At 49.8% G+C, this 22443-nt stretch overlaps 6 protein-coding genes across 6 annotated transcripts; 4 read left to right on the forward strand and 2 right to left on the reverse strand.

The window, feature by feature from the left end:
• Positions 1-138: 138 nt before the first annotated feature.
• Positions 139-2240, forward strand: EPUS_03356 (uncharacterized protein; the record flags this gene model as incomplete). Its single annotated transcript, XM_007801914.1, has 4 exons — positions 139-391; positions 442-623; positions 1180-1445; positions 1568-2240. 4 exons carry the CDS (start codon positions 139-141, stop codon positions 2238-2240), a joined length of 1374 nt encoding a protein of 457 aa, XP_007800105.1.
• Positions 2241-3367: 1127 nt separating this feature from the next.
• EPUS_03357 (uncharacterized protein) lies at positions 3368-6688 on the forward strand (the record flags this gene model as incomplete). Its single annotated transcript, XM_007801915.1, has 1 exon — positions 3368-6688. One exon carries the CDS (start codon positions 3368-3370, stop codon positions 6686-6688), a length of 3321 nt encoding a protein of 1106 aa, XP_007800106.1.
• A 1565-nt stretch (positions 6689-8253) lies between these two features.
• Positions 8254-9585, forward strand: EPUS_03358 (uncharacterized protein; the record flags this gene model as incomplete). Its single annotated transcript, XM_007801916.1, has 1 exon — positions 8254-9585. One exon carries the CDS (start codon positions 8254-8256, stop codon positions 9583-9585), a length of 1332 nt encoding a protein of 443 aa, XP_007800107.1.
• Positions 9586-10764: 1179 nt separating this feature from the next.
• EPUS_03359 (uncharacterized protein) lies at positions 10765-16351 on the reverse strand (the record flags this gene model as incomplete). The annotated part of the gene is made up of 19 exons (XM_007801917.1): positions 10765-11784; positions 11836-11979; positions 12032-12231; positions 12281-12372; positions 12420-12600; positions 12653-12798; positions 12844-12971; positions 13032-13254; positions 13395-13446; positions 13500-13587; positions 13644-13717; positions 13775-14033; positions 14084-14235; positions 14282-14443; positions 14488-14703; positions 15018-15061; positions 15133-15329; positions 15383-16146; positions 16201-16351. 19 exons carry the CDS (start codon positions 16349-16351, stop codon positions 10765-10767), a joined length of 4293 nt encoding a protein of 1430 aa, XP_007800108.1.
• Positions 16352-17570: 1219 nt separating this feature from the next.
• On the reverse strand, positions 17571-18463 carry EPUS_03360 (uncharacterized protein; the record flags this gene model as incomplete). Its single annotated transcript, XM_007801918.1, has 2 exons — positions 17571-18035; positions 18083-18463. The coding sequence occupies 2 exons, from the start codon at positions 18461-18463 to the stop codon at positions 17571-17573; spliced, it is 846 nt and encodes a 281-aa protein (XP_007800109.1).
• Positions 18464-19939: 1476 nt separating this feature from the next.
• EPUS_03361 (uncharacterized protein) lies at positions 19940-22150 on the forward strand (the record flags this gene model as incomplete). Its single annotated transcript, XM_007801919.1, has 1 exon — positions 19940-22150. One exon carries the CDS (start codon positions 19940-19942, stop codon positions 22148-22150), a length of 2211 nt encoding a protein of 736 aa, XP_007800110.1.
• Between the last annotated feature and the right edge of the window lie 293 nt (positions 22151-22443).

The raw sequence follows: 22443 nt of genomic DNA on the forward strand, positions 1-22443 counted from the left end.
TTCCGATCTGGTATTTATTAGCTGGAATGCGACTGAAGTTCAGACAGCCCCCCTTCTAGATAGAACGACTTGCTTTCTACGTATCTCCTGCAGATTTTTACTCACCATTACATTGACCTTACAACTTGTTGTTGCCTAATGGATCGAATCCTGTCAACCAAGTTTTCTAACTCAAAGTATTCCGCTATTCAAACCGACCAGGAGCTTCGACCCAAGTGGTCACAGAGGTCAAATTTAGATAATAACGATATACGACCACAATACGATGAGCGTCAGGGACCTTATGAAGATCCGAACCGAGACGGAGGAGACCAAATTGCTTCCTGGAAGACAGGATTTTGGACTAACTTGCCAGTCCTGGCAATCGCTTCACTGATCGGGGTTTTCGCTTGTAAGTGATAGGTTATTGAAGCCAATTATTTGTTGCTGAATGCGTCGTAGGCACTGCACTTGCTGTTGGGGTCCTGGCATCTAGCAACGGCCGTGCGGTTCAGACCTGGCGATTTTTCACTCCATCTGTCTGCCTCGCCGTATTGTCGGTTGTTTCTAATGCATTGCTGGCAGTCGCCTTGGCAGAAGGACTGGTCATTTCGTTCTGGCGGAAAGCTCTGCATAGCTGCACAGTATGTACTATGTACTAAGCAAACCAACCACTAACCTTGTCTTGTCGAATCGTAGCTATCCGAGTTGAATAGGAACTGGTATTGCGGATATTCATTATTGCAAGCGGTCTCAGCAGGTTTCCATCAAGGAGGGAGAGTTACCTCTCTTGGTGAGTTCATTCATCCGCAATCAGGCTGCCATCATAAATCTCTAACGTTACTAATGTCACGGCAGCCTGTATATTCGCTGTCCTCTCTCTATTGCGAGGCCCTTTAAACCAAAGGGCATCGTCTGTTGACAGCAATGTTCGTTATGAGACACAAGGGAACCTCGAGTTACAAGTAGCACAACAACTACCAGGTGAATATGGCGGAATATCTGTTGATTCCTGAATGCCTTTGCATGAGACTGCAAGGCTGACATCCGCATTCACTGAGATTATGAATGGCTATTCCTTACACTCGAACATGAATCTGGATCATTCCGAGTGCGGAGAATCTTGTACCACTATCGTGAAGGTGTTACAGCTCCACATAAATTAATATATCAGCAAAATAACTAACAGAATAACTCTAGGGCTTCGGCTTCAAAGTGGATTGTGAATTAGAGAGCAACTCTATCATACAAAACGTAACGTTAGCTTCTTGGCACAATCTTTTCAATACCTCGGTCACGCTCTACCCGATTCCCCTTAACCCGTACAACGACAATACGTTCTTCGCCGGCTTGCAGCTAGACGCAACATTCTATGAGGGATTCAAAGTCGAGAATTCTTTAAGCGGCCAGCATATGCCTTACTTGCTTACATCTTATATCTGCAAACTACAGGGTGGAATCGTAGCGTACAAAGTACGTCTTACAGGCGGGACTGTAAGCCTATTTCCTAGAAGTGAAGATGAGTTCTAGAGCTAGAGTGCGTTGACGCTTTTCCCTATCACAGCAGGCAAGACTGACATGCTAGCAGAAACCTCACAGCACCGGCCACCAGGGGTTGGAACAGTGTGATCGGCGGCTTTCAATACGCCGGTGATTATCTCTTTAGCTCCCAGGCAACATTTGAGTACAAAGGGGCTATCAGCGCAACAAGACTTGCAGGCTCCCTTGTAAACCAGATGGTTGCAAATACGAGCGACAGTTGGTTCATTACATTCCACGACCCCATGGATACAATGCTTGATGCGATGCGCGAAATTGCATTCAGGGCAGCACTGCAGGCTGGAAAGAACAATGTGACGGTGACGAACGCACAACAAAGCGTGCCCTTTACAGGTCACGACACCCATACCATTTATACAATGGACACGAAATACATGGTTCTTGGCGCTCTTGTTAGCTTAATGGGCGTCGTCAGTGTAGGAGCGACTTTCTACGGCTGGTGGCAGCTGGGTCGAAAGGTCTCGATGAGTCCGCTAGAAATCGCAAAGGCCTTTGACGCGCCGCTTTTGAGAGAGATGGGAAGCAATGTCTCGAACGAGAGGATTCCCATATATATCAAAAGCCAGAGAGTCCAGTACGGAGTTGGTACAGTTCGCAAGAGAGGGGACACCACGTTCAAGAAGGTGCAGGAGATCGAGCACCTCATTTTAGGTCCGGTAGATAGTGTTCGGTCGCCCGTGGCCGGTGTAGCATACACATGATGACACGGTGGATTTGAGGTGTTCAGAACAAAGGTGAGCTTGTGCAGATATTATTCAGATTTGTTGTTCCAGTTGCACCTTCATAAATGAACTGGTGGAATATGAGCCTTCAGTAGTAGGGGCGGCGTTTTTGCAGAAAGTTCCTAAATTACGTGTTGAACTCTAAATACAAGATCCAACATGAGGATCAGAAAGAATAAAGTCTCTTGGTAGAGAATGAATGTGAAGGGTAGAGATCATGTTAGGATTTATGAGTCTACTAAGACAAATTAATTGCCCTGTCACTAAAGCCAAAAGGTCGGAATAACACTAATCATGGTTAAACATTAGTGCCCTTACAGTACTTATATACGTTTCCAACAGATCATCTCTTCTTTAAAATGGAAAGATACTCCATCATAATGCTGGCAGTATTGTTAACAGGCAATAAGATAGAAAGAACAATCACTGAAGATTAATAGACATCAAAGGGGGAGGTTATTCTTTGGGACTGCGGGGGTTCTCTTTTTGAGAGTGGATGCGGTTTTTCATAAATACTATGAAAGTAACAGAAAGAGACCATGATCACATGATCACAGGGTGCAACAGGTGTCAAAAGCGGCGGCAAAGACCGCCAAAAACAGCGTCTTATGTCCCGGAATCTGAGTCAACCATCAGCTTGTATCACCACGTGACGATAACTAACTACTGAAAGGCTTGGCTGTTGTTTACATCCCGGAATTGGTTTCTAGCTTGGTATTTATTAGCTGGAATGCGACTGAAGTTCAGACAGAAGAAGACTCGACTGCTATGGCCTGGATGCTCGTGAGTTTACACCGCTTCACCCAATCAAGCCTCAGAGGGTAAAAACCCATTGCCCGAACGACCGAGGACGTGATTTGCTTTAAGGGGGTCTACGACTCGAAGCTCTAACACCCCTCCCACCTTGGGATCCTCACCACTTTCAATCACTTTGGACAATCGACCGCTTCGATGACAAACGACTCAATCCAGCAGCGGTGCTTCAAAGCTGCCGGGCGCCACCATCAGCACTGGCACCTATTTTAAATTTTGCTGAAGCTCGAGCTTGTGCATCCGATCGCCGTTGGGCAGGAAGATGCGAGCAATTCCTCGCTTAAGCTAATAGCATGGCCAACAGTCCATATGAAATCAAGAGCAAGTTAAACTCAGGGACGCCTTCGAAGAGAAACTCTCTACATACACCCCTTGCGCGACCCGGGTCTCGATCACACAAGCCAAGCCCACAACCGGCCTCACTCTTTCTTCGGCGGATTATTGGCACAACCACAACCTCTTCCAGTGGGCTGACATCCCATTACGACTCCAGGACTTTCGCCTACTGTGCTGGCTCAGCAGCGGTACTCGCAAACATTGATGATGAGGGAGAAATATCATACCGCTTTTTCAGAGCGTCGCCAACCGCTTCACCCATACATCCTTCTGTCTCATTCTATAACCCCCCATCCCCCAATGCAACCTCCGGTAGCCGGCGGCGAACAACTTTCGCCTCGAAGCATGGCGCGGAGGAGAGGTCTTCCAGTCATTCGCCACGGAGAATCTGGAGTGATGAGGGAAACTCCAAGACACGGAGTGCTCGGGAGAGAGTGAAAGCGGTGTCTTGTGTGGACCTGAGTCCAAATGGAAGGTTTCTCGCGGTGGGAGAAACCGGATACAGCCCAAGGGTGAACATCTTCTCAGTCTCCGCAGGCGCCTCCACAGAGGTTCCTCTATCCATCCTTACTGAACATAGCTTTGGCGTCCGTTGTGTAGCTTTCAGTCCCAGTTCGCAGTGGCTGGCAACGCTTGGTGATGTCAACGATGGTTTTCTTTTCATCTGGTCTATCAATGCAAAGACTGGAGCAGCTAGATTACATTTCACCAACAAGTGTACTGCATCTGTCCTGAGCATGGCCTGGTGCAGCAACAACCTTATCACAGTCGGGACAAGGTACGTCAAGGTCTGGCGTGTTGGGGAGCCTTCTCCAGGCTTTCAGACGAAGCCAGGACGTGTACAAGCCGAAGATAGCAACGCGAGTCCGGGGCCGAAGACATTATCGGGTCGCAACAGCCTCCTCGGCTCTTTAGCCGATTCCACTTTTACATGCGTGGCTCCTTTTTCCGAAAGTGAAGCCATTCTGAGTACCACGACGGGCGTGGTGTGCTTGCTTGACGACCGAACGGGAAGCCAAGAGTTGAAAACCATAAAGCACTTGAGGTTTCCAGCGCAATCTATAGCAGTGGATATCCAGGCCCAGAAAGTGTGGTTCGCGCACGGTGACGGGTGTCTCGATAATGAGAGTTTTGAAACCTTGAGAAGTGGTCCCCTTCCGGTGACTAGCTACAATGCTAGTAATGAACCAGCAGTGACACCCTACCACTCACCGTCGGCGGCTGCTGGTTCTCTTCATGCCTTTCAGTCGCCGCAAGGATCTGCCTCTCGGAAGCGAAAGAAGCGGAAGGCTATCATTGCAGCAAGATGTCTGTCGAATAAGCTCGTGTCGATTGATGATGCCCGCAATATTCGGGTTGAGAGATTTGGTCCTGGCCTATATTCAGCGGACTCTGAGCGGTCGTCTGTCATTCTACTGCCTGCACACAACGATCCTGTACAGGGGGCAGTACCGCTGCCGAAGCAGAGTACATTGGGAGATTACATTACGTGGTCTCTTGAAGGAACTGTCAACTTTTGGTCTTTGGACGGCTCAATCAGGCGATCTGAAAAGGTTGAGCTTGACCAACCTGAGCAGTCCTTTTCAGAATATGACGAGTACGTAAACGAGCTCAAGTCAATTCGTGTGTCGGACGACACGCAGTGGATTGTCTCGGGAGATCGGTTTGGAATCCTGCAGGTAATCGATTGCCCATCTTGGGGGTCTGCAAAGATTCGGGCCCATTCGGCAGAAGTAACCGACATAGCCCTGCACTCCTCCGACCAACCACTGTTGGTGGCAACCGGTAGTAGAGATCGTACCGTACAGTTGTTTCAACATGGAGATGAAGGAATTGAGCTCCTTCAAACGTTTGATGATCATGTTGGAGCTGTCACTGTGGTAGCTTTTGCCGGCGACCTTTTATTATCTGCGTCGTCCGACCGCACTGTGATCGTGCGCCAAAAGCTGTCCAAAATCAACGACGACGGGACAAGACTACTGGCATACATATCCCAGAGGGTCATAACTCTAAAATCATCTCCAACATCGATGGTGTTCCCGGAGCCCGATGTGTTGGCTATTGCAACTATGGATAGGCAGGTTTTGACATTCAGCATCGACAAAGGCGCGGCTATAGATGCCTTCAAAGCGGTTGACGCTGATGGTGGAGATGCGGTGATATTGAGCTCACTGTCGATCAACTCCGTAGAGGATAATTCATGCACGCGTCGAATCTTATCTGGCTTCTCGTCAACAGACAAATCAATAAGGTTGTATGACTTTGAGAGTGGTATTCTTCTCTCAAGGGAGTTGGGACATACCGAGGGCATCAGCGATGTTGCTGTCATCGAGCATGCCGATGATGCGATTGGACCGAGTAGGAAGACCCTGATCTCCACTGGACTCGATGGTCTGATCATGATTTGGGAAGCTTCGACAGCGCTACCACGGCCTCCATCGTCGCCACTTCAGGAACTGGCACAGGGTCAGGCCCTGACAAACCATGATCTAGACAGTACACCGACCAAAGATTCAATCTTGAGACGGCCTCCTCTGAGAAAGGTTCTTTCTAAACTCGATCTGGCAGATGTTGATGGAGCTGTCCCACCAGCACGACCGAGCCGTGATCAACATTCGCCGCGACTGAAAAGGAAGATCGCTGCACAAACACGATGCGACACAGCGCCGACAGATGGTGACGCAGTTGCCGAGTGCGTTGCTGACAGACTCGAGCCTCTCCCCCAAGTACCGCACAGGTTCACCAGTTCGACGCCGCTTCGTCCAGCATCGCCTCTTTCAAGGGAAATGGCACTTGGTTTAGACCGGGCCGCCAATCATCACTTGCCCGTCCAGAAGTCACCATCTCCACCTCCGGCGCGAGTGTCTCTTTCTACATCACCTAGGAATGTCAACAGAGGCAACAAAAGGGGTCTGAGGAGACCTCCATCGGTCCCATCTGACCTTCGAGACCACTCCAAGGCTCAAAATAGGCGCAAAAGCATGGGCAGCTTGAATGAGTTCGGCAGTATTGGGATGGCGGGTGAGCAGGTTTGTCGTACGTTGCGAGCATACAGGAAGAAGATCAAAGCGGCGCCTAAAACAGAGCACTTGCAGCTGGACGAGCTTGAGGTAGAGCTTCTAGCAACACTTCGAGCGGTCGTAGGGCGACTTGGCAGGGATGGTAGCAGAAGAACGAAAGCAGCGACGGAAAATGAATTGGATAACCTGGCAAGTGTGATGCAGACTTGGGGGCTTAGTCAAAAGACTGAATCGCAGCGGGATGTGGAGTACTGCTAATCATGTTCATCACCACGGCCAAACACACCTACACCAGATCACAGGAGACGGCGAGCTCTGAAGCTGGATGTTAAATAGTAATTATTATCATGAATGAAACCGTAGACGGAATGTTACGATGATTGGATTGGATTGGATTGGGTTGGATTGGAGACATAGGCCGAATAGCTTGAAGGCAGGGCCGACAAAGATACAGGGTACTCGAGTAACCACATAGAATCAATGGGATCATCCGTCCTACCTTATCCCTCCCAGCGCCGGTGACCCAATGAAGACATGGGACCGAACTCAGGAGGGGTATCATAAAAGGATTTCTGGGTAGGCAACACTGTTGATGCTTGACCAGTACCGAGCCACTGAATATGAAGAAGACGAGGTACAGTCGTCGCCGCCTCAGTGGCGGTGTGTCTGTAGTGCAGTTACATCGTCAGGAGTCCATGTTCCTGGCTGATGCAGCTTCTCCAAATCTCTGGTCAGTGTTGTTAGCGGTAAGTATTAGTAGTAGTTGTGGCGGGGATGGGGTTGGTGATGGTGATGATGATGGCGATGCTGATTAACTTAGTGGGGTCATAGGGGTGCAGTGCAGTGCAGTACCAACAGGTCACGTCACGGGACACCCCGCTGGCGGCGGAGAAGGAAGGAACGAAGGAGGTAAGTAGTAAGTTAGTTAGGGAAGGAAAGATGCGAGCAAGTCACTTGCTCACTAAGACCTTCAAGTTCAAGTCGGTCAACATCCCACATCCCACCCCCCCCGAGCATGTGATATTTTGGTGTTGCTAGAATGCTAAGTATAATAAATGTTGAGCCCATTTCTCCGCCCATCCTGCTATCTACCTATTGCCAATTCCACCACAATGCTCTCTCCGTTCGTGTATCTAGACTCTACTGAATCAGCGTTCAACCTTTCTTGATCGAGGCTTCCCTTTTTCCACTTCTTCCGGCCATTTCCCACAACAAGGCGATCCGGCATTGTCCCTACAACTTGAACCAAACTACCAGCGCCCCACTCGACCCAGCTTGACTACCCCCACTTCCGCACCTCTCACCTCCCTTCTATGACCCCTGACCCTGTCCAAGCGATCCTCCCGTCGCTGAGATGAAATCTCCGCTGTCAGGCGTCCATTGAAGGAAGCGCAAAGATAACAGGCTACCGTCCTGATCCGAGCGTTCGCAGTCGATACGGGCAAGACAGAGTACACACTACGCCTCAGCAATTGCCATACGGCCATCATACCACATTACCCCAGTCCACATCTCGTCTGCCGTGCGCTGGTCAGGCCATTACATCAATCTTCCTCAACTTTCCAACTTTCACCAGCTACTATTTTCTTCCTTAGCCTACAACCATTAAAGAAGGCACAGACTGGGGCTCTGGAATTGGTTAAAGCTGGGGTGACGAGGGTAGCTGTTCGATGTTGGCCATTCAGAGGATGGGCTCATATCATGGCCAGGACTCCACTGGCCTACCCTTTGGCTGTAAGCAAAGCCCCTTCTTTGCAGTAGACTTCCTGCTGGGGTGTCGTGACTAATTCTTGTTTCGCATAGACAATGAGAGTATCGAAGGGATGGCCTTCCCACCCGATTACAGGCCGCGTGGACCTCCACCTGCACCACAAGGCAAGCCGCTCCTCAACCTGTCCGAACACGAGCAGCTCGATGGCTTCTTTGCTGGATTTGAGTCCAACAACCTGACGCCGAACAACTTGTCCACCGCTGGGCCAGGCATGATGCCAGGGGAAGTCATGGGAAATAATGACCAGCCGCTGACGCCTCAATACTTCATCACCTCCCACACTCACATGCAAGGTCAAGCGCCTTTTGTAGATCCAAATGCTCTCGAAGGAGGCGGTAACATGTTCAGTAGCAGTCATATGGGGAGCAACATGGCCATGACGGCCAATGGTGTGCCCTATAATCAGATGGTCACACACACGGCTCACGCACTGCCGTTTGCGACATATCAAAACTCACACAACAACGGCCAGGATTTCTTTGATCCTCTAGCCACGTCCGTGCCAAGCGCGTATCCTGTGTCGTGGCCTCACAATTTAGCATCGAACAACATGAGTTCCTCGGGTCCTCGTCCACTGGTACGGTTCGGATCTGACTCGCATTTTGGACCATCGGGCTATATCCCTCCGTTAGATTCGACTGAACTGACCGATCAAAACGCAATGCAACGCTTTGAATGGCTTGAAGGTGATGCGCAAAGTAGTGCTCCACCAACCCAACCCAACACTGAACCATCGAGTCCTGTGTATACACGAAAACGAAAAGTCGAGGTCGACCAATCAGCGAAGCTGAACCAGTCCAACGGATTCGTTGAAAACGCCGAACCAGCAGAGCAAGAAGACATCGAAGTTGAAACAGCCACAACATCTCCCCGAAAGAAGCGCAGAGTCACCCTCAAGTCCGAACCCACCACCCCTTTCCGTCCATCCCAATCCCAATCCTCACCAGCCACCAGCAACATCAAATCCACCACCCGCGGAAAGCGAAAATCCCTCCCCGCCGTCCCTTCCATCTCCCCAGCCCGCCCTTCCTCCGCCACCACGAAAACCCAGCCCTCCTCCGCGACTTCTCACACCAACACCAACAAACCTAAACGACCCCCCGCCATCTCCTCCCTTTCCGGATCCGGTTCCGCGGGCGGAGTTCGCGTCCCCCTGACCTCGGACCAAAAACGCGCCAACCACACCAACAGTGAACAACGGCGCCGGGACCAGGCACAGAGGGCGTTTGCAAAGCTATTTGATCTTGTTCCTGAGTTAGAGCAGGAGGGGAAGCTGAGTCAGATGAAGAAGCTGGAGAGGGTAGTGAGGAAGATCAGGGAGTTGGAGGAGGGGAATCGAGAGTGTAGAAGGAGAATTGAGGCTGTGGAAAAGGGCGGAGGTTGAAAGTAATACTCGGAAGACGACCTTGAGGGAAAAGGAATGTGGGAAAGGAGGCGTCAAGGGGAGTCTGTCACTTTGGTGTGGGTGAGCCCGGGGGTGTGGTTGGTGCAGACAGACGCAAATGCGTAATGAGGAACACAACATGAGCCATGAACCATGAACTATGGGCAGGACGCAAGCGTTGCCATTCTACTCTTCTTCCTGATATCCTACTCCTTTCTGGCGTTGCCTGTTGCCTGTTGGCTGGTCGGTCGGTCGGTTGGTTGGTTGGAGGAACCGAGCTCTTCTTTTTTTGGTTTTTAACCCCAAGAGATACCCCCCCATTTTTTTTCCCTTCTTCTTCTAGCACATTGCACTTCTTTTGCTGGCAAACATGATGGCATGAGCAATCAACCCGACTCTGTTAGTATTACCAAACATAGCTATTCATACTTTTAGCTCGTTTCGCTGGGGGAAATTAAATTACCCCCCCCCGGTAGAACTTGAGCTTACAGTAATCCATCCGTGGCAGATCATATCCATTGGGTTTATGTAAAGGAATTTGAAATTCATTTCGCTTAAATGCTCGATGGATGGATGGATGGATGGATGGAGGGATCGTTCCCATCATTTGTTCGGTCAGTGCTCGCTGAAGTGGAAGTGGAAGTGGAAATGGAAGCGTAAGGGAAACAGACTCGTGTCGGCGCTTGGGTGGTCTTTGTCGTTGTCGTTGCCCTGCTGTAGATCAGTAGCTACATAAGCACGTGTACTACTGTAAGAGATATAAGTCAGTATGTAGTACACAGCTAGCGGGACGGGCGATGCTATGGGGTTGTCTTGTATCTTATGGCCCTGGCCCAGGCACAGGCACGGGCACTCTTCTCTTTTCTTTTGTGGACACTGTTAGTTATGTAGCTGGCGTGGAGCGAGGCGATGCAACGACCGAAGTATACGGGTATGTAAAGATTGTTGAATAAGTAGCTAGCTAGCCAGCTAGCTAACCTCAGCTCGTCCGAATCGATTTTCTCTTTTTCGTTCGTGTAGTGAAACAGCCCCATCTACCATTCCTTTCCTTCTTCACGATGCTTCTTGTCGTGAGTGAGTCTCTTTCTCCAGAGCCTACCACATCCCAACACCCTCCTGCTCTGCTCTGCGCTTCCTTCCCTTCTTCGTCCCACCATCCGGTCGAACAATTCTCAACGCTCAAACAACCCACCCCAGTCCCTCCTTTACCTTCCCTCTCAAAACCCTACCGAGCAATCCCTTATCCCCGCCCTCTTCCCTCTCGTACTCAGCAAGCACGTCCGCAATCTCAACAGCGATGCCTATCCATTTCCTCGCTTGGGCCTCTGCATCCGTTTCCGCTTCATCATTCTTCTTGTCCATGTTGGCAGTACTCTTGCTGGTCTTGTTGTCGTTTGGGTACGCGGTGGTGGAAACATAGAAATCAATCCCCAGGTTGAAGAGAGTGGCGGATAGCCATTCTAGTTCTTCTGCAGGGTACACACAGTCCTTTCCATCACCGGCATTCCTCTTACCGCTATCGGGGTCAACAACGGTGGTTCTGTTGAGCAAGGACTGTCTAGCAAGTTGGACAGCTTGAGCGATGATATCCTCAACTGTGGTTAGTGGTGATTTTGGTGGGCCTTTCGCTGCATGGTGCTCAGCACTGTCATCTTTGTTTGTATCCTTTTGGCCGTGATGTCCGCGGTGCTGATCCAGGCAGAGCTGGACTAAGCATCTGATCCACCGGGAGGCGCGGATGGCGTCGTAGTCCGGAAGGGTGCGGACCGCTTGTATGATGTGAATCAGGAGGGCCGATGCTGTGGGAAGAGGTAGAACTGGGGAAGAAGATAAAGTTTTGGTGGTTTCGTCCTTGTCATGTTGAGGTCCATTTCGGTAGGTGCTGGAGAGCACGATGTCGGCAAATAGGGCGTATATTTTGCGTGGAGCTGAGATGTGTTGTGCATTTGAGATTATGGCAGACAGGTCGTTAGGTGTCGTTGTGATTGCTGACTCTGGCATATTCAAATGCTGGTGCGTGGCTGCTTCGAATTCTAGAGGTAGGAGAACTTGGCGTTTGGAGTCGAGTTCAAGCATCGTGTTTCCATAGTGTTTGGTGCCTTCGCGACCAGCCTGAACGTCCGTGGTATGTTGCTGAAGCACCTTGTAGGTTTTGGCAAACTCGGTGGCTGCAGTAAGAGTTTTGTAGTAATATTTGGCCTTGGCCCATTTAGTATCTTTTGGTCAGACCATGGAGAAGGTATCGCATACTTTGCTATCGAGATCTGAATGTTGCCTAGCTTCCGCGGTACAAACCACGGTGATGGCGAAATGGCAAAGGCATTTGCGGGCATTGTTTTCCATGAAGGCATCGCCCTCCAAATCGGTACTGGCACAAATCCTGTGAGCTGTGATCTGCAATATTCCATCAAAAATACATTCGCATACAAAGGGTCAGCTGTCCTACTCGGATGACAATATCAAACAAGCTGATAACTGCCGAAGCTGGCCAGGTTGAGGCGACCTTGACAGCAAGGTTGTAGCAATTGACGAGAAACCACATAATCTCTGTCGCAGAAAATTCATTCTGACAGACAGACTCGGAATCTGGCGCTTGACGCGGTTCGTTTCGAGCAGTAGATGCACGCCTTTCTAGTGCTTCTGGAACTGAATGATGGTCAGCAGTAAACGCAAGTATAGTCCAAAGGCCACACACCCGCCGTGAACAGTCTCAACACCGTATCTACAAGGAATCGATCTAGGTCGGCTTCATGAGTAAGCTGGGAAAGGTAAAGTCGTACGGTACACCTTAATAGCTATCAGTGCCGATGAGCCATATCCATAAATGTTCCTACCTCAGTAACGCTGGTAAAATTATGTGCTCGGGCGGGTCAAAGTTGTATTTATCTAATAGGCTGAGCAGGATATTCGCAGCTTGTTCAGATGTGCCGCTCTCCAATGTCTTAGAGATGCAAGCATAGAGCAGATTCTCATTCATAGTTGGAGAATCATTCAGGGCGGTCACTGCTGCTTGTGCTGCATTTGATCAGTCAATGGCACACGAGAGCTCTGACTCGAAAGCACGGACCGCTATTGATATCTTCTGTCCTGAGCGCAAGACAGTACGCAAGGTAGTGGTTGAGAGGATTTGACATTTTGCTCTCCAGAAGTCGGGTCACGAGCGCCTTACAAGCTCCAAGCTCCGAGATCTCAAGGTAGCATTGTACCATTCTCCTGTCCAACCGTTAGCATGGATTGCCATCGCGGTGAGTATAGTACCGTGCGATCTTGTCCACATTGATATCCCCTGCTTTTTCCAAAAGCTTATGTAGGGCAAGCTCGCACCATTTGATTGTATCCTGAAATTGACCATGGTCGAAAGTGTCCTCAATGCGCTTCCAGAGCAACTGATATTACATTAACAAAACCAGCCGTCCAGCAATGGAACATGGAGATTGTTGCCATACCACAAGAGCTCCATGCGTAGCTTCCGGGCAGAGACAGCTTTTCCAAGAGGAGAATAGATCATTGAAAAGGGTGCCCAGTTCAGAGAGCTGCAGATCCGTAGACTCCCCAGTCGTTGACATCCATATGAGAGTGATAAAAGCCTTCGTTATCCATTCTTCGTTTCCGTGTGATGCAAGGCGTTGTAGGAGGAACCGCTTTAGAACGCGGCAAGCCAGTTCGTTACTGTTTCAAAGTAAGGAAAGAGGTAACTTGCAGATGAATGATGACAATGCGCGCCTGTACTGCTTGAGTTGATGGACATAATGTAAAATCCTCGCTAGAAGTCAATACGGAGCGGGCAAGCCTATGCGAGTCGAACTCACATTGAAAAGTTTTGCTTGGTCAGGTGCATCATCATGGAGATCGCGTTGAGTGCTGTAAGAAACAATGAGTAAGACACAGGTTTGATTTTGAGACTTGGAGGCTACCAGCATGGTATGCATTGCGGTCCGGACTCTCCGTTCTCGAAATGATATCTAACTGTAAGAGCCTGACAGCCAGCTTGTTCCCGTAGTCCTAGAGGCGACTGTAAGTGGTGTGCTGACACATATCGTGTGAAGAATACGCTGTACCCGCAGCAATATTTGCATGATATCTCCTGCTTCCTGACGGGCTTCAGAGCACTCTAAGCAATGTAAAGCACGGACTTTGCTTGGTGATTCGCATTAGCCAATGTACGTCAGCAGTGGAACGTAGAGCTTACCAGAAGTATGCAGTAAGTTCAGCCTCAATTCGCCTGCATCGGAGCTCAGACATTCGATGTCCTGATGTTCGAGCAGCCGAGATGCTCTCTTCAACCACACAACGGCCATATCATGGGATCCTCTGCTTAGCAGATCTCTGCCGATGTGAAATAACATGTCCACCATGTCTTCTGTAACTGTGGGTGTGCTCCTGAGCTGTCCAAGGTCCACTGTTGTAAACAAGTGCTCGGTAAGATCGAGCCTGTCTTGTTGCCATGACTGACAGCTGTCAGGAGTTCGGTCAACAACCACAAAGCAGCCACTCTTACCAGAGCCATTCGAAGACGAATGTATTCAAGATATCTCTGACTGTGGCTGTGATCAACGAAAAGGTGCTTAGGTGAATTACATCTTGAAGATCCTTCAAGGTAGTAGGCAACGCGCTCGAGTATTTGGGACGCAAGACCATGCTGCTTAGAATCTGTTGTAAGTCAGCAAATTCTCCCTAAGGTTGACTATGTACTGACAGAGGCAACACTTTGCTGCCGCAAGACCAAGGCTAACCAGCCTCAACCCCTCTTTGCCCAGATCAGCCTGGGTCAAGGTAAGATTCGCGTACCGCTCACTTGTTGGTGCTTTGTGATTTCGCTCCTGCGCACTTTCAATCATGAAAAAGGCGAGAGCCCGGACTGTATCTATCAGCATCGTTCTGACTGTAAAGTGGGCCACACACTTGATGCATGACGGGTTGGCCCTGATTCTGTCCTGTTCCAATCAAATTTTCGACATAGGTTCCATAGCTGTGTGCCTGCCCTATCTACGGCTGATCGAGTGGGTGAGGCTGTGACCTGTGATAAAGGGAAGGCTTGTAGGTAGGCGGAAGGATCGGGCAGCGCGGAAGATGCTTCGCTCTCACATTCCAGGGATTTCTGCAAGTGTGATGCAAAGTCTGGAAAACAGTTATGAGGGTAAATATTAGCATCTGATCGCGACTCACCAAGGATGGATTGCACCTGCGACTTCTCCATTGATGCTTCAGATCTGCTGTCATCTAACAATTCGAGGATTTGGTCTTAGGCAATTTAAGATGACCGCGTGGGGGGTGCTGGCTCGTTCTGGTCCTTGAGCAAAAGAATAGGACATATGCCGAGGTAATGATAGACATAGGTTTGGGTGCATCAAGGATTCCAAAGTACTTTGCAGATGAATTCTGAATATTTCTATTTGTCACATATTAGGTTTGTTGTACGGAAGTATCATAACTCGAGTCCATCATCTTCGAGGCTCCAGAGGCAAGAAGTTGCCCACTATCAAGGAAGGGCTAGAGGTTTGGTGGTCAGGAATTGGAGATCAGACAGATAGCTGTGGTAGGACTTACATGTTGTGATTGTCTCGCCGGATGGTAAACGAAAAGCAGCATTTGATCTCTTGATCTTTGGCTTTCGCATCCGGATTCTTAAGGGTGCAGCTTGTGAGCATAGCTTTCTGGAGACTGTCGAACGCAATGGCCCCAAACTTCTCCCAATAACTGACGAGCTGATCCTCGATGATGATCTCGTGAATTGCCAACTTGCCCTTGAGGAAAGTTCAATAAGTACACATTGATATAGAGCAGCTTTGACACTTACATCGCGAAAGGACTCAATAGGTACATGGATCAACTCTGCCATCTCCTTGTTGCCCCTAAAAATCTCGCCCGTTCTTCTCCAGCAACACGCAGGGATTGCCATACTCGCAAAAACACGATCATACTCCATCAAGCTTCGCTCGAACCACATTTCTACTAGCACCAATTCAATGTCCGTAAGACTGTGCATTCGCTCACGAAACTTGGGTCTGAACCTGTCAAGCTGTCTCAGGATCTTTTGCTTGGACGAAGGCTGCATATGCTGATCCATATATTGCTGTAGACGTGCATAGCCCTTCACGTAGTTGAAAGGTTTGAGCAAGCCGGCGTCATATTTTGCCTTGAGTAGCTTGTCCATTCGTTCTTCCGGTGGATCTGTTCCTGAGGGATCGGCAGCCGTCATGTAATACGTCTCTTTAGCCTTCTCCAATGGTATGGAGCTTGTCTGGCGTATTGCTGCAGCTTGTTGAGGAGTGTTCTGTACCGTGAGCGGAGGCTGGTTTTGCTGGTAATTTAATGGCAAATGGCCATTGCTGCCTCCAAGCGAGGAGGCCATGGAGTTGATAAGAGATGGATCATTGTATGATGCGGGGAACTCATCGTTCGAATACATGCCGTCGTCTTGCAAACTCGTGCTCAAGAAGTCGTTGAGGAGGTTGTACTCATTCGTCACCTCGTGTGCATTGAACATGTAGGAGGGATGAAAGGTATGCATATCCTGAAATTGACTCTGCGAGCCCGGCCACTGGTCGCTGTATCCCAGTCCTGTTGCTTCTAAAAGTCAGTTTTGAGACAACCAGCCTGTTTGGGAAAGCTCACGCGGTTGAGTGGTACTGTCTGAGCCATGGTCCTGGGTCGTGGAGCTGTTCGATCCTGGTGGGACTCCCTCTTGTGTTGAAGGTCTCAGACAAGCATCTCCATCCTGCAAGAAAGAATGGCCTGATTCGCCTCGTGGAGGGAAGGCAGGCATGTCTCGGGTTTTACCGAGCTCATGTTTGGACGGCTCGTTATTTAGTAGCGCGCGATCGGGCTCGCTCTTTGATTTTCTATTCGAGGTCTCACGAGATTCGTCGTGGCAGAGGTGACCAATGTTTCGCTGTATACATCGTGTGCAGGGCCGATCCTGCAGCGGGCGCCAAAACGAGCAATCATTAGCTGGGCTTAGGGGACAAATTTGCGGGCGGGAGGAGCCCATAGGCACCGAGAGTCATACTGCGTCACAAGTCATATGCTGTGTATCCAATCATATGGTCCGTCAGCCTCTTGAATTCGAGCGAGATGCAGGTATGCGACAGTGCTGAGGAAGATCGTGCTCAACAAGGGCATTGTAGCTCACCGAACGGCGACAATAGACACAAGCTGCTCGGAATTAGGAGTCAGCATCTTGTGTCACTTTTTTTTCCAGGGCCCATGAATTGTTATTCTGACCGTGATTGACTTTGCGCCTTCTTTTAGGGCTGCCCTCCTTTGCTCTTGTCCCTGAAGCCGAAGGCGATGCACTTGTGTGGCTTGTCTTTGATCCAGAATCTACATCTGGTGTCCCAGTCTCCATGACGACTGAACTGCGCTTCCTGGTCCGCTCATTCTTGATTGTACCTGCGGCCGCAGTTCCATCTCCGCGGTCTGGCATGGATTGTGGGATAATACAATTAGAGGTCAGAAGGAAGATATAGGCGAAGACGCTTTTCGAAAATGATTTGCGTGACCTAAGTACCCACGAGTCGACGAGAATATGTACATTGTAATGGAAAGAAACTGATCTTTGCTGGATGGAATATATAGAAATATGGCTGCTGAGCCGAGACCTAGCAGTTGCGCGTGCGGAGCTGGAGCTGCCCCGCACGACTTGGTCCAGCTGCTCGTTGCATGATTGTTCACTAATAACGAGGGACACTTCACTCGACACGACTATTGCACACGCAGACATCCAACAGCTTTCTTCAGTACTGAGCTCGGCCATTCCCATGTAAACCGGTGCCTTCTGTTAACTTCGAGATGGTCGTGTGTGCGTGGGGTCACTCGTGTATTGTCCCCCTGTTCCGTCTGGCCACTGCAGGCTCCTCTATGTGCCGCTGCAGGCTAGTCCGAGGTTTCAATGGGGCGTCGACTTCACGTCACAAAATATGATGTATTTCGATTTCGACAGGCGATGTTTCTTCCATCTGTTCCGAGACAGTATGATTGTCCGGTCAGGTTGCATCCACTCTGTATACTTGGCTATATTCATCCTTTGCCAATCGTCTCCAATTGAAGACATCTAGTGCTGCCTGAGACGTCGCAAGAGCCACCTCAATGTCTCTTGTACTTTCAATGTTGTTCTGCATGCTATCAAGGTGATGCCGCAGTTGTTCCAGCATATCTTTGGTTTTAGGATCATCATCGAGGTCAGACACAGTAGGAGCTGTTGTTCCGCTCACGGCTCGGGCATTATACTCGACCGTCGTCTTGGGAGGGGTCTCGAGTGCATTGGCTTGCACAAAGGGATGCAAGCGCTGCTCTTGCCTTGCCTCAGATCTTTCCAGATCAGACAGGTCTTTTTCGAGAGTCGCGAGCTCTTCCTTCTCGCGTTCTAGCAGAGCTGTCTCCCCTCCGACTTCTGCAGCCAAAAGCCCAACCGCATGTGTGTTCGCTGTCAATTGTTCCTCAAGGACACGCTGTACTAGTCAGACTTGTTGCAAACGCATGACACCCACGAGCATACCTGGCGATTTATCGTAGATTCGAAGTCGAAACTGAACTCATCTGTCCCTGGCGGAAAGGGCATGCGAGGCAGTCTTAGAATTAATCTGGTTATGCGCATCAGACCTCTGCAGTAATTTCGGAGAACAACCTGCGTGTGGGCGTACTGTTCAACCAACTCAGACACAAAAGCTTGCGCCTCGACACCTCTTCTGTCATTATTTCCATGAGTAAGCGCAGGCCGCTCGACGGTTCTGAGCAGATCTGCGACCTTTGCTTGGGTACCAACGGTCAACTTCCTCCATTTCCTGCGAATAGTGCCTTCCTTTAGGGTCTTGACGCGTGGAGCAAGCCGTGCGTACTGCTTTCGTGAAGACTTAGCAGCAGCTGTCGATTTTGCCATTGATTTGTCAAAGCCAAAGCGACGTGTGGAAGATGGGAGACCTTCGCGCTAATAGCATGTGTTGCCATTTTTCCGTTTTGGACGTTTTAGATGTTCAAAGCTGGTCCTAGTTGGTACTAGAGGCTTCAGGCCTTGGCATTAATCAGCCGCCGCGCTGCCAGCATCGGACAAGTTCTACCGCTGTTCTACCGTGCAGTTATGTACGGGTACGGGCGGCAGTACCTGCAGCAAGCGAGTTGGTCTGGATAGAATTGTTTTGCATCTTGTTGTTGCGATTCTTGCCAACTTTGAGGAATTATTGTCGCTCTCTGTGCTCCTCATGGCAAACAGCGCCGCCTTGGCAGTGAACCCTTGTAGAAGGCGTGGACCGTTAAACTGGCTTTTGGTTTTTACTGTAGATGAGTTGTCTCAGTTAACCGTTGTGGAGAGCCACAAAGATAGTACAGCTCATGGACTGCATCCTGGCTGCATCGACATGCAGCTGTCTCTAAAGATCAGCATCACTCTGGAACCCTCCTTGCCTCCTAGTCAGATGCAAAGCTAGTCAGATGCAAAGCGCTACTGCTCGGGCTGACAACGCAGCTGCAGCAAGTCACATCATTGGTCTGAGTCATGCAGCCCTCGGAAAGTTTCCTACTAGCTTTCACCACTGTTCAGGGTTGAGGTTCTGTAAGTAGAAGTGACAACTTGCGACATCAGAGAAGAGGTTTGCACCTCCTAAACCTCCTACATACTCAGACTTCGAGCGACAGATCTTAGCGCAGAGAGCCGATCATGCTATATTGGCGCTCTGCTATTTCTGGAGGGCACATGGAGGTGGTGCGTAACCACTACCTAATTTGTGAGTCGTTTGAAGTTTGAAATTCTTATTGTGATTCTCCTTTTCCTCTTGACCAATCGACTAATTATCATTTAGACTTTCTAACTGTTTTAGCTTTCGGCCAGAGGTAAGGGGAATTGCGGAAAATGATCCACAGTCACTTACTAACCACCACCAGCACCAATTAGACACCCCAGACATCGAGGCACTATTGTAGCTTTTCACCAGGTCACCATGTGAGTGCCCTGTTCTGGGGTGATGGAGTCCGGATCAGGCACAGCTTGATCGGCTGGCACCTTTGGTTGAGTATGATGCAAAGTCTCTTAGATTGCTTCCTTGTACGATCGGGTATGGCGACTCTGGCGGCCGGCCGGTGGCATAACCCTCGACTTTTACTCCTCCCAACAAGGGATTGTGAAGATGACGGCGCCGTGTACGCTCATTTCAACTGTTGTTCTCCTTGCATGCTTCCCTCCTCCAATGCAGAGCTCGCAGCTTCTGAAACTTGACTTCCGCCTACGAACATCTGCTCAGTCTGAACTCAGCATGAATCGATTCTATATCTACGTAGTTATCTAGGTCAGGGCAGCCGTTCTACTTTACACACTCATCTTCGACCCAACCCTACCCGACATTGCCCTCGAGCCTCAGTAAAGATGACGGGCTCCAATATCTTCTCGTTTGCAAGCATCAAAAGAAAACCGAAATCGGTCAGAGATAATATATCCGATCCTTCGAGCGCAGCGAAGCTCAGGTACATTGAGACAAAGGCAGTCGACAATGCATCGAGGTCGCCGCAGTCTGCACGAGGTCGACAAGCAGAACGTCCTATGACCACACAGCAAATTGTGGCAAGCATCAACGCCTGTGATGCGAACAGCCAGCACAGTATTTCGACCTCAGCCAGCCCTGAATGTCTCCGCAAGCAATCGACAAGACCAGACCTCGCTGCAACATCACGGACAAGGTCTAGTCCACACCGAGACCTTCTGAAGAAAGAACAATCTTCTTCCACCTTACGCTCCCATTACGATCGCAAGAAACTGCCGCTTGCAGTTTCTCAGCAGACTTCAGATTCTTCTGCCCGTGACTTCGCACTACGTAAAGGATGCCCGCCTGTGATCCCAAGCTTGCCTCCAGATGTGTCCTGTCCACCGAAGCCTCACTTCATCCCTCAGGCTACTCGACAAGCGGCGGCCGAGAAGCGACCCAGCCGTCTCGATTTCTCCATGCTTTTCCCTAAACCTTTGCCACGCCAGGACCCACTTCTCTCACCCCAACGGTACACCGACTCTCCTCCTCCGTTGTCTGCAACCTCCGAAATGCCCTCAATTGGAGTTCAATCCCACTTCTTCGCCCACGGCAAGAGGGTGAATGCCGCTCAAGAGCCGCCCGCCCTAGATCCTACGCGACTTTTAAGCCGAAAAACAAGGAAGTTGGAACAGAAATTCGCGAGGACAAATATGCAGAAATCTCGAGGTGGGGTCCAGAATTGGTTCGATGGCCTACAAGGTAATATCAGTGAGGACGATGACTATGATGAGCCTGATATGCAGCCTGCTTTCCTTGAGACCGCCTTCCAGACAGCATCCGATAGAGCTCCGTTGGACACTGCTCCGCAACCAATGATCGGATCCTCAAAAATTGTCTGCCCTGTCCATGGCCCTGACCATCACTCATCCATCGATGGGAAGGGTTTGTTCTCGCCAAAGCTCGAACCCCCTCAGGGCAATCAGCTAGGTGACGCATTGCACGAGTGGCAAGTGACCAAAGGAAAATCCAGTGTTGTCGGTCAATCGTTAAGAAGTGGTTCGACGCTCCTGGACACAGCGGATCTGCATGAGCAAAGCGTACTCTGCCTCTCTTCATCGGACGACGAGGATGAAAATGTGCACAAAGTGAATCATCGCCAAATTAATGAAAAACGAGCACCCTTTCTACGTGATAGTCTAGGCATCGACTCTATCGACTCTGATGTTGAGATAGGCACTGCTCAAGCAGTAAATACCTCCTTTATGCGGACACACAAGCCGCCTATGCAGTCAAAAAATCTCCGAGACATCTCGTTGGTTAGAACCAATTCAAAGGTGCAGAAGCCCCAAGCTGTTGAAATACCAGATAGAAGTAGCAGCAGGCAAGCCGCTCCACGTTACAATTATCCAACAGTACCTTGCACACTTGATGATGGCGTTCCGGAAGCCCCCTTTACTGGCCTAGGTGAATGCCAATCAGTAACGAGTAAATGGTCTACCAAAAACGCTCAAAGGGTGATGCCAGGACAGAGCACGCTGATGATGGCTTTGACCCCGCAAGAGGCTTCACTGCTGAAAGCCATGAGATCCAAAAAGGCGTCCATGCGTTACAACACTCAGATCGAGGTCCACCAGGTCAAAGGTGACAGGGACTCCAAGTCTTCCTCTACTTACCAGCCTTCTGGCAGCCACGACTGGGGCTCTGAATACACCGATAGTATTCGGGCGTCTCTGGATGCCAACCCGCTCGGGTTCAAGAAAAGTTGCCTTCCAAAATTGGTTTGGAAGGAGCCAAATGTGCCTTCAGGCCGAGTGAGCTTGATATTCTCCGAAAGTCTTTCATCGCCAACCACAGGCCGTGACTCGCCGCCTACGCCTACTCTAGACTCGAATCAAGTGTTGCATGATTTCCACCGTTTGGATCAATATAACGACCCTAGCTTGCACACGGTCAAAATGAATGATCTGGGGCCTACGCGCTGCAGGCCTGAAAGCAGCCAACTAATTGTGCTTGAGAATTTTCAACCGTCTGAAAAGGAGAGCGTCTGCCCCGAGGAGTATCCTTGGATGATTTCTCAATTCAATCATAGGAACAACTCGCCGATAATTCACTGAGGTAGAGTCTACAGTTGATCAATCCTGGTAATGGGGATCTCGGGTGTAAAATCGGGGGACATGTTAGTGAGAAATAGAAAAGGCCGGCAAAGAGGATGTGTGGACGTTTGTAGCGTCAATACCCACAACTCTTGTAACCTCTCCTGCTTGTATCATTGAGACACTACGAGATTCTTTTGCCTGTTACTCCTTTCGACAAGGTCGCCGCCCACCGTCACGATCTTCATTCTCTACGTGCCGGAAAGGGGCAATTTCCATTCAAGTTGGCTTGGGCATGTAAGGTGTTGGCAACT

This window comes from Endocarpon pusillum, assembly GCF_000464535.1.
Source record: "Endocarpon pusillum Z07020 unplaced genomic scaffold scaffold1403, whole genome shotgun sequence".
Lineage (NCBI taxonomy): Eukaryota > Fungi > Ascomycota > Eurotiomycetes > Verrucariales > Verrucariaceae > Endocarpon > Endocarpon pusillum.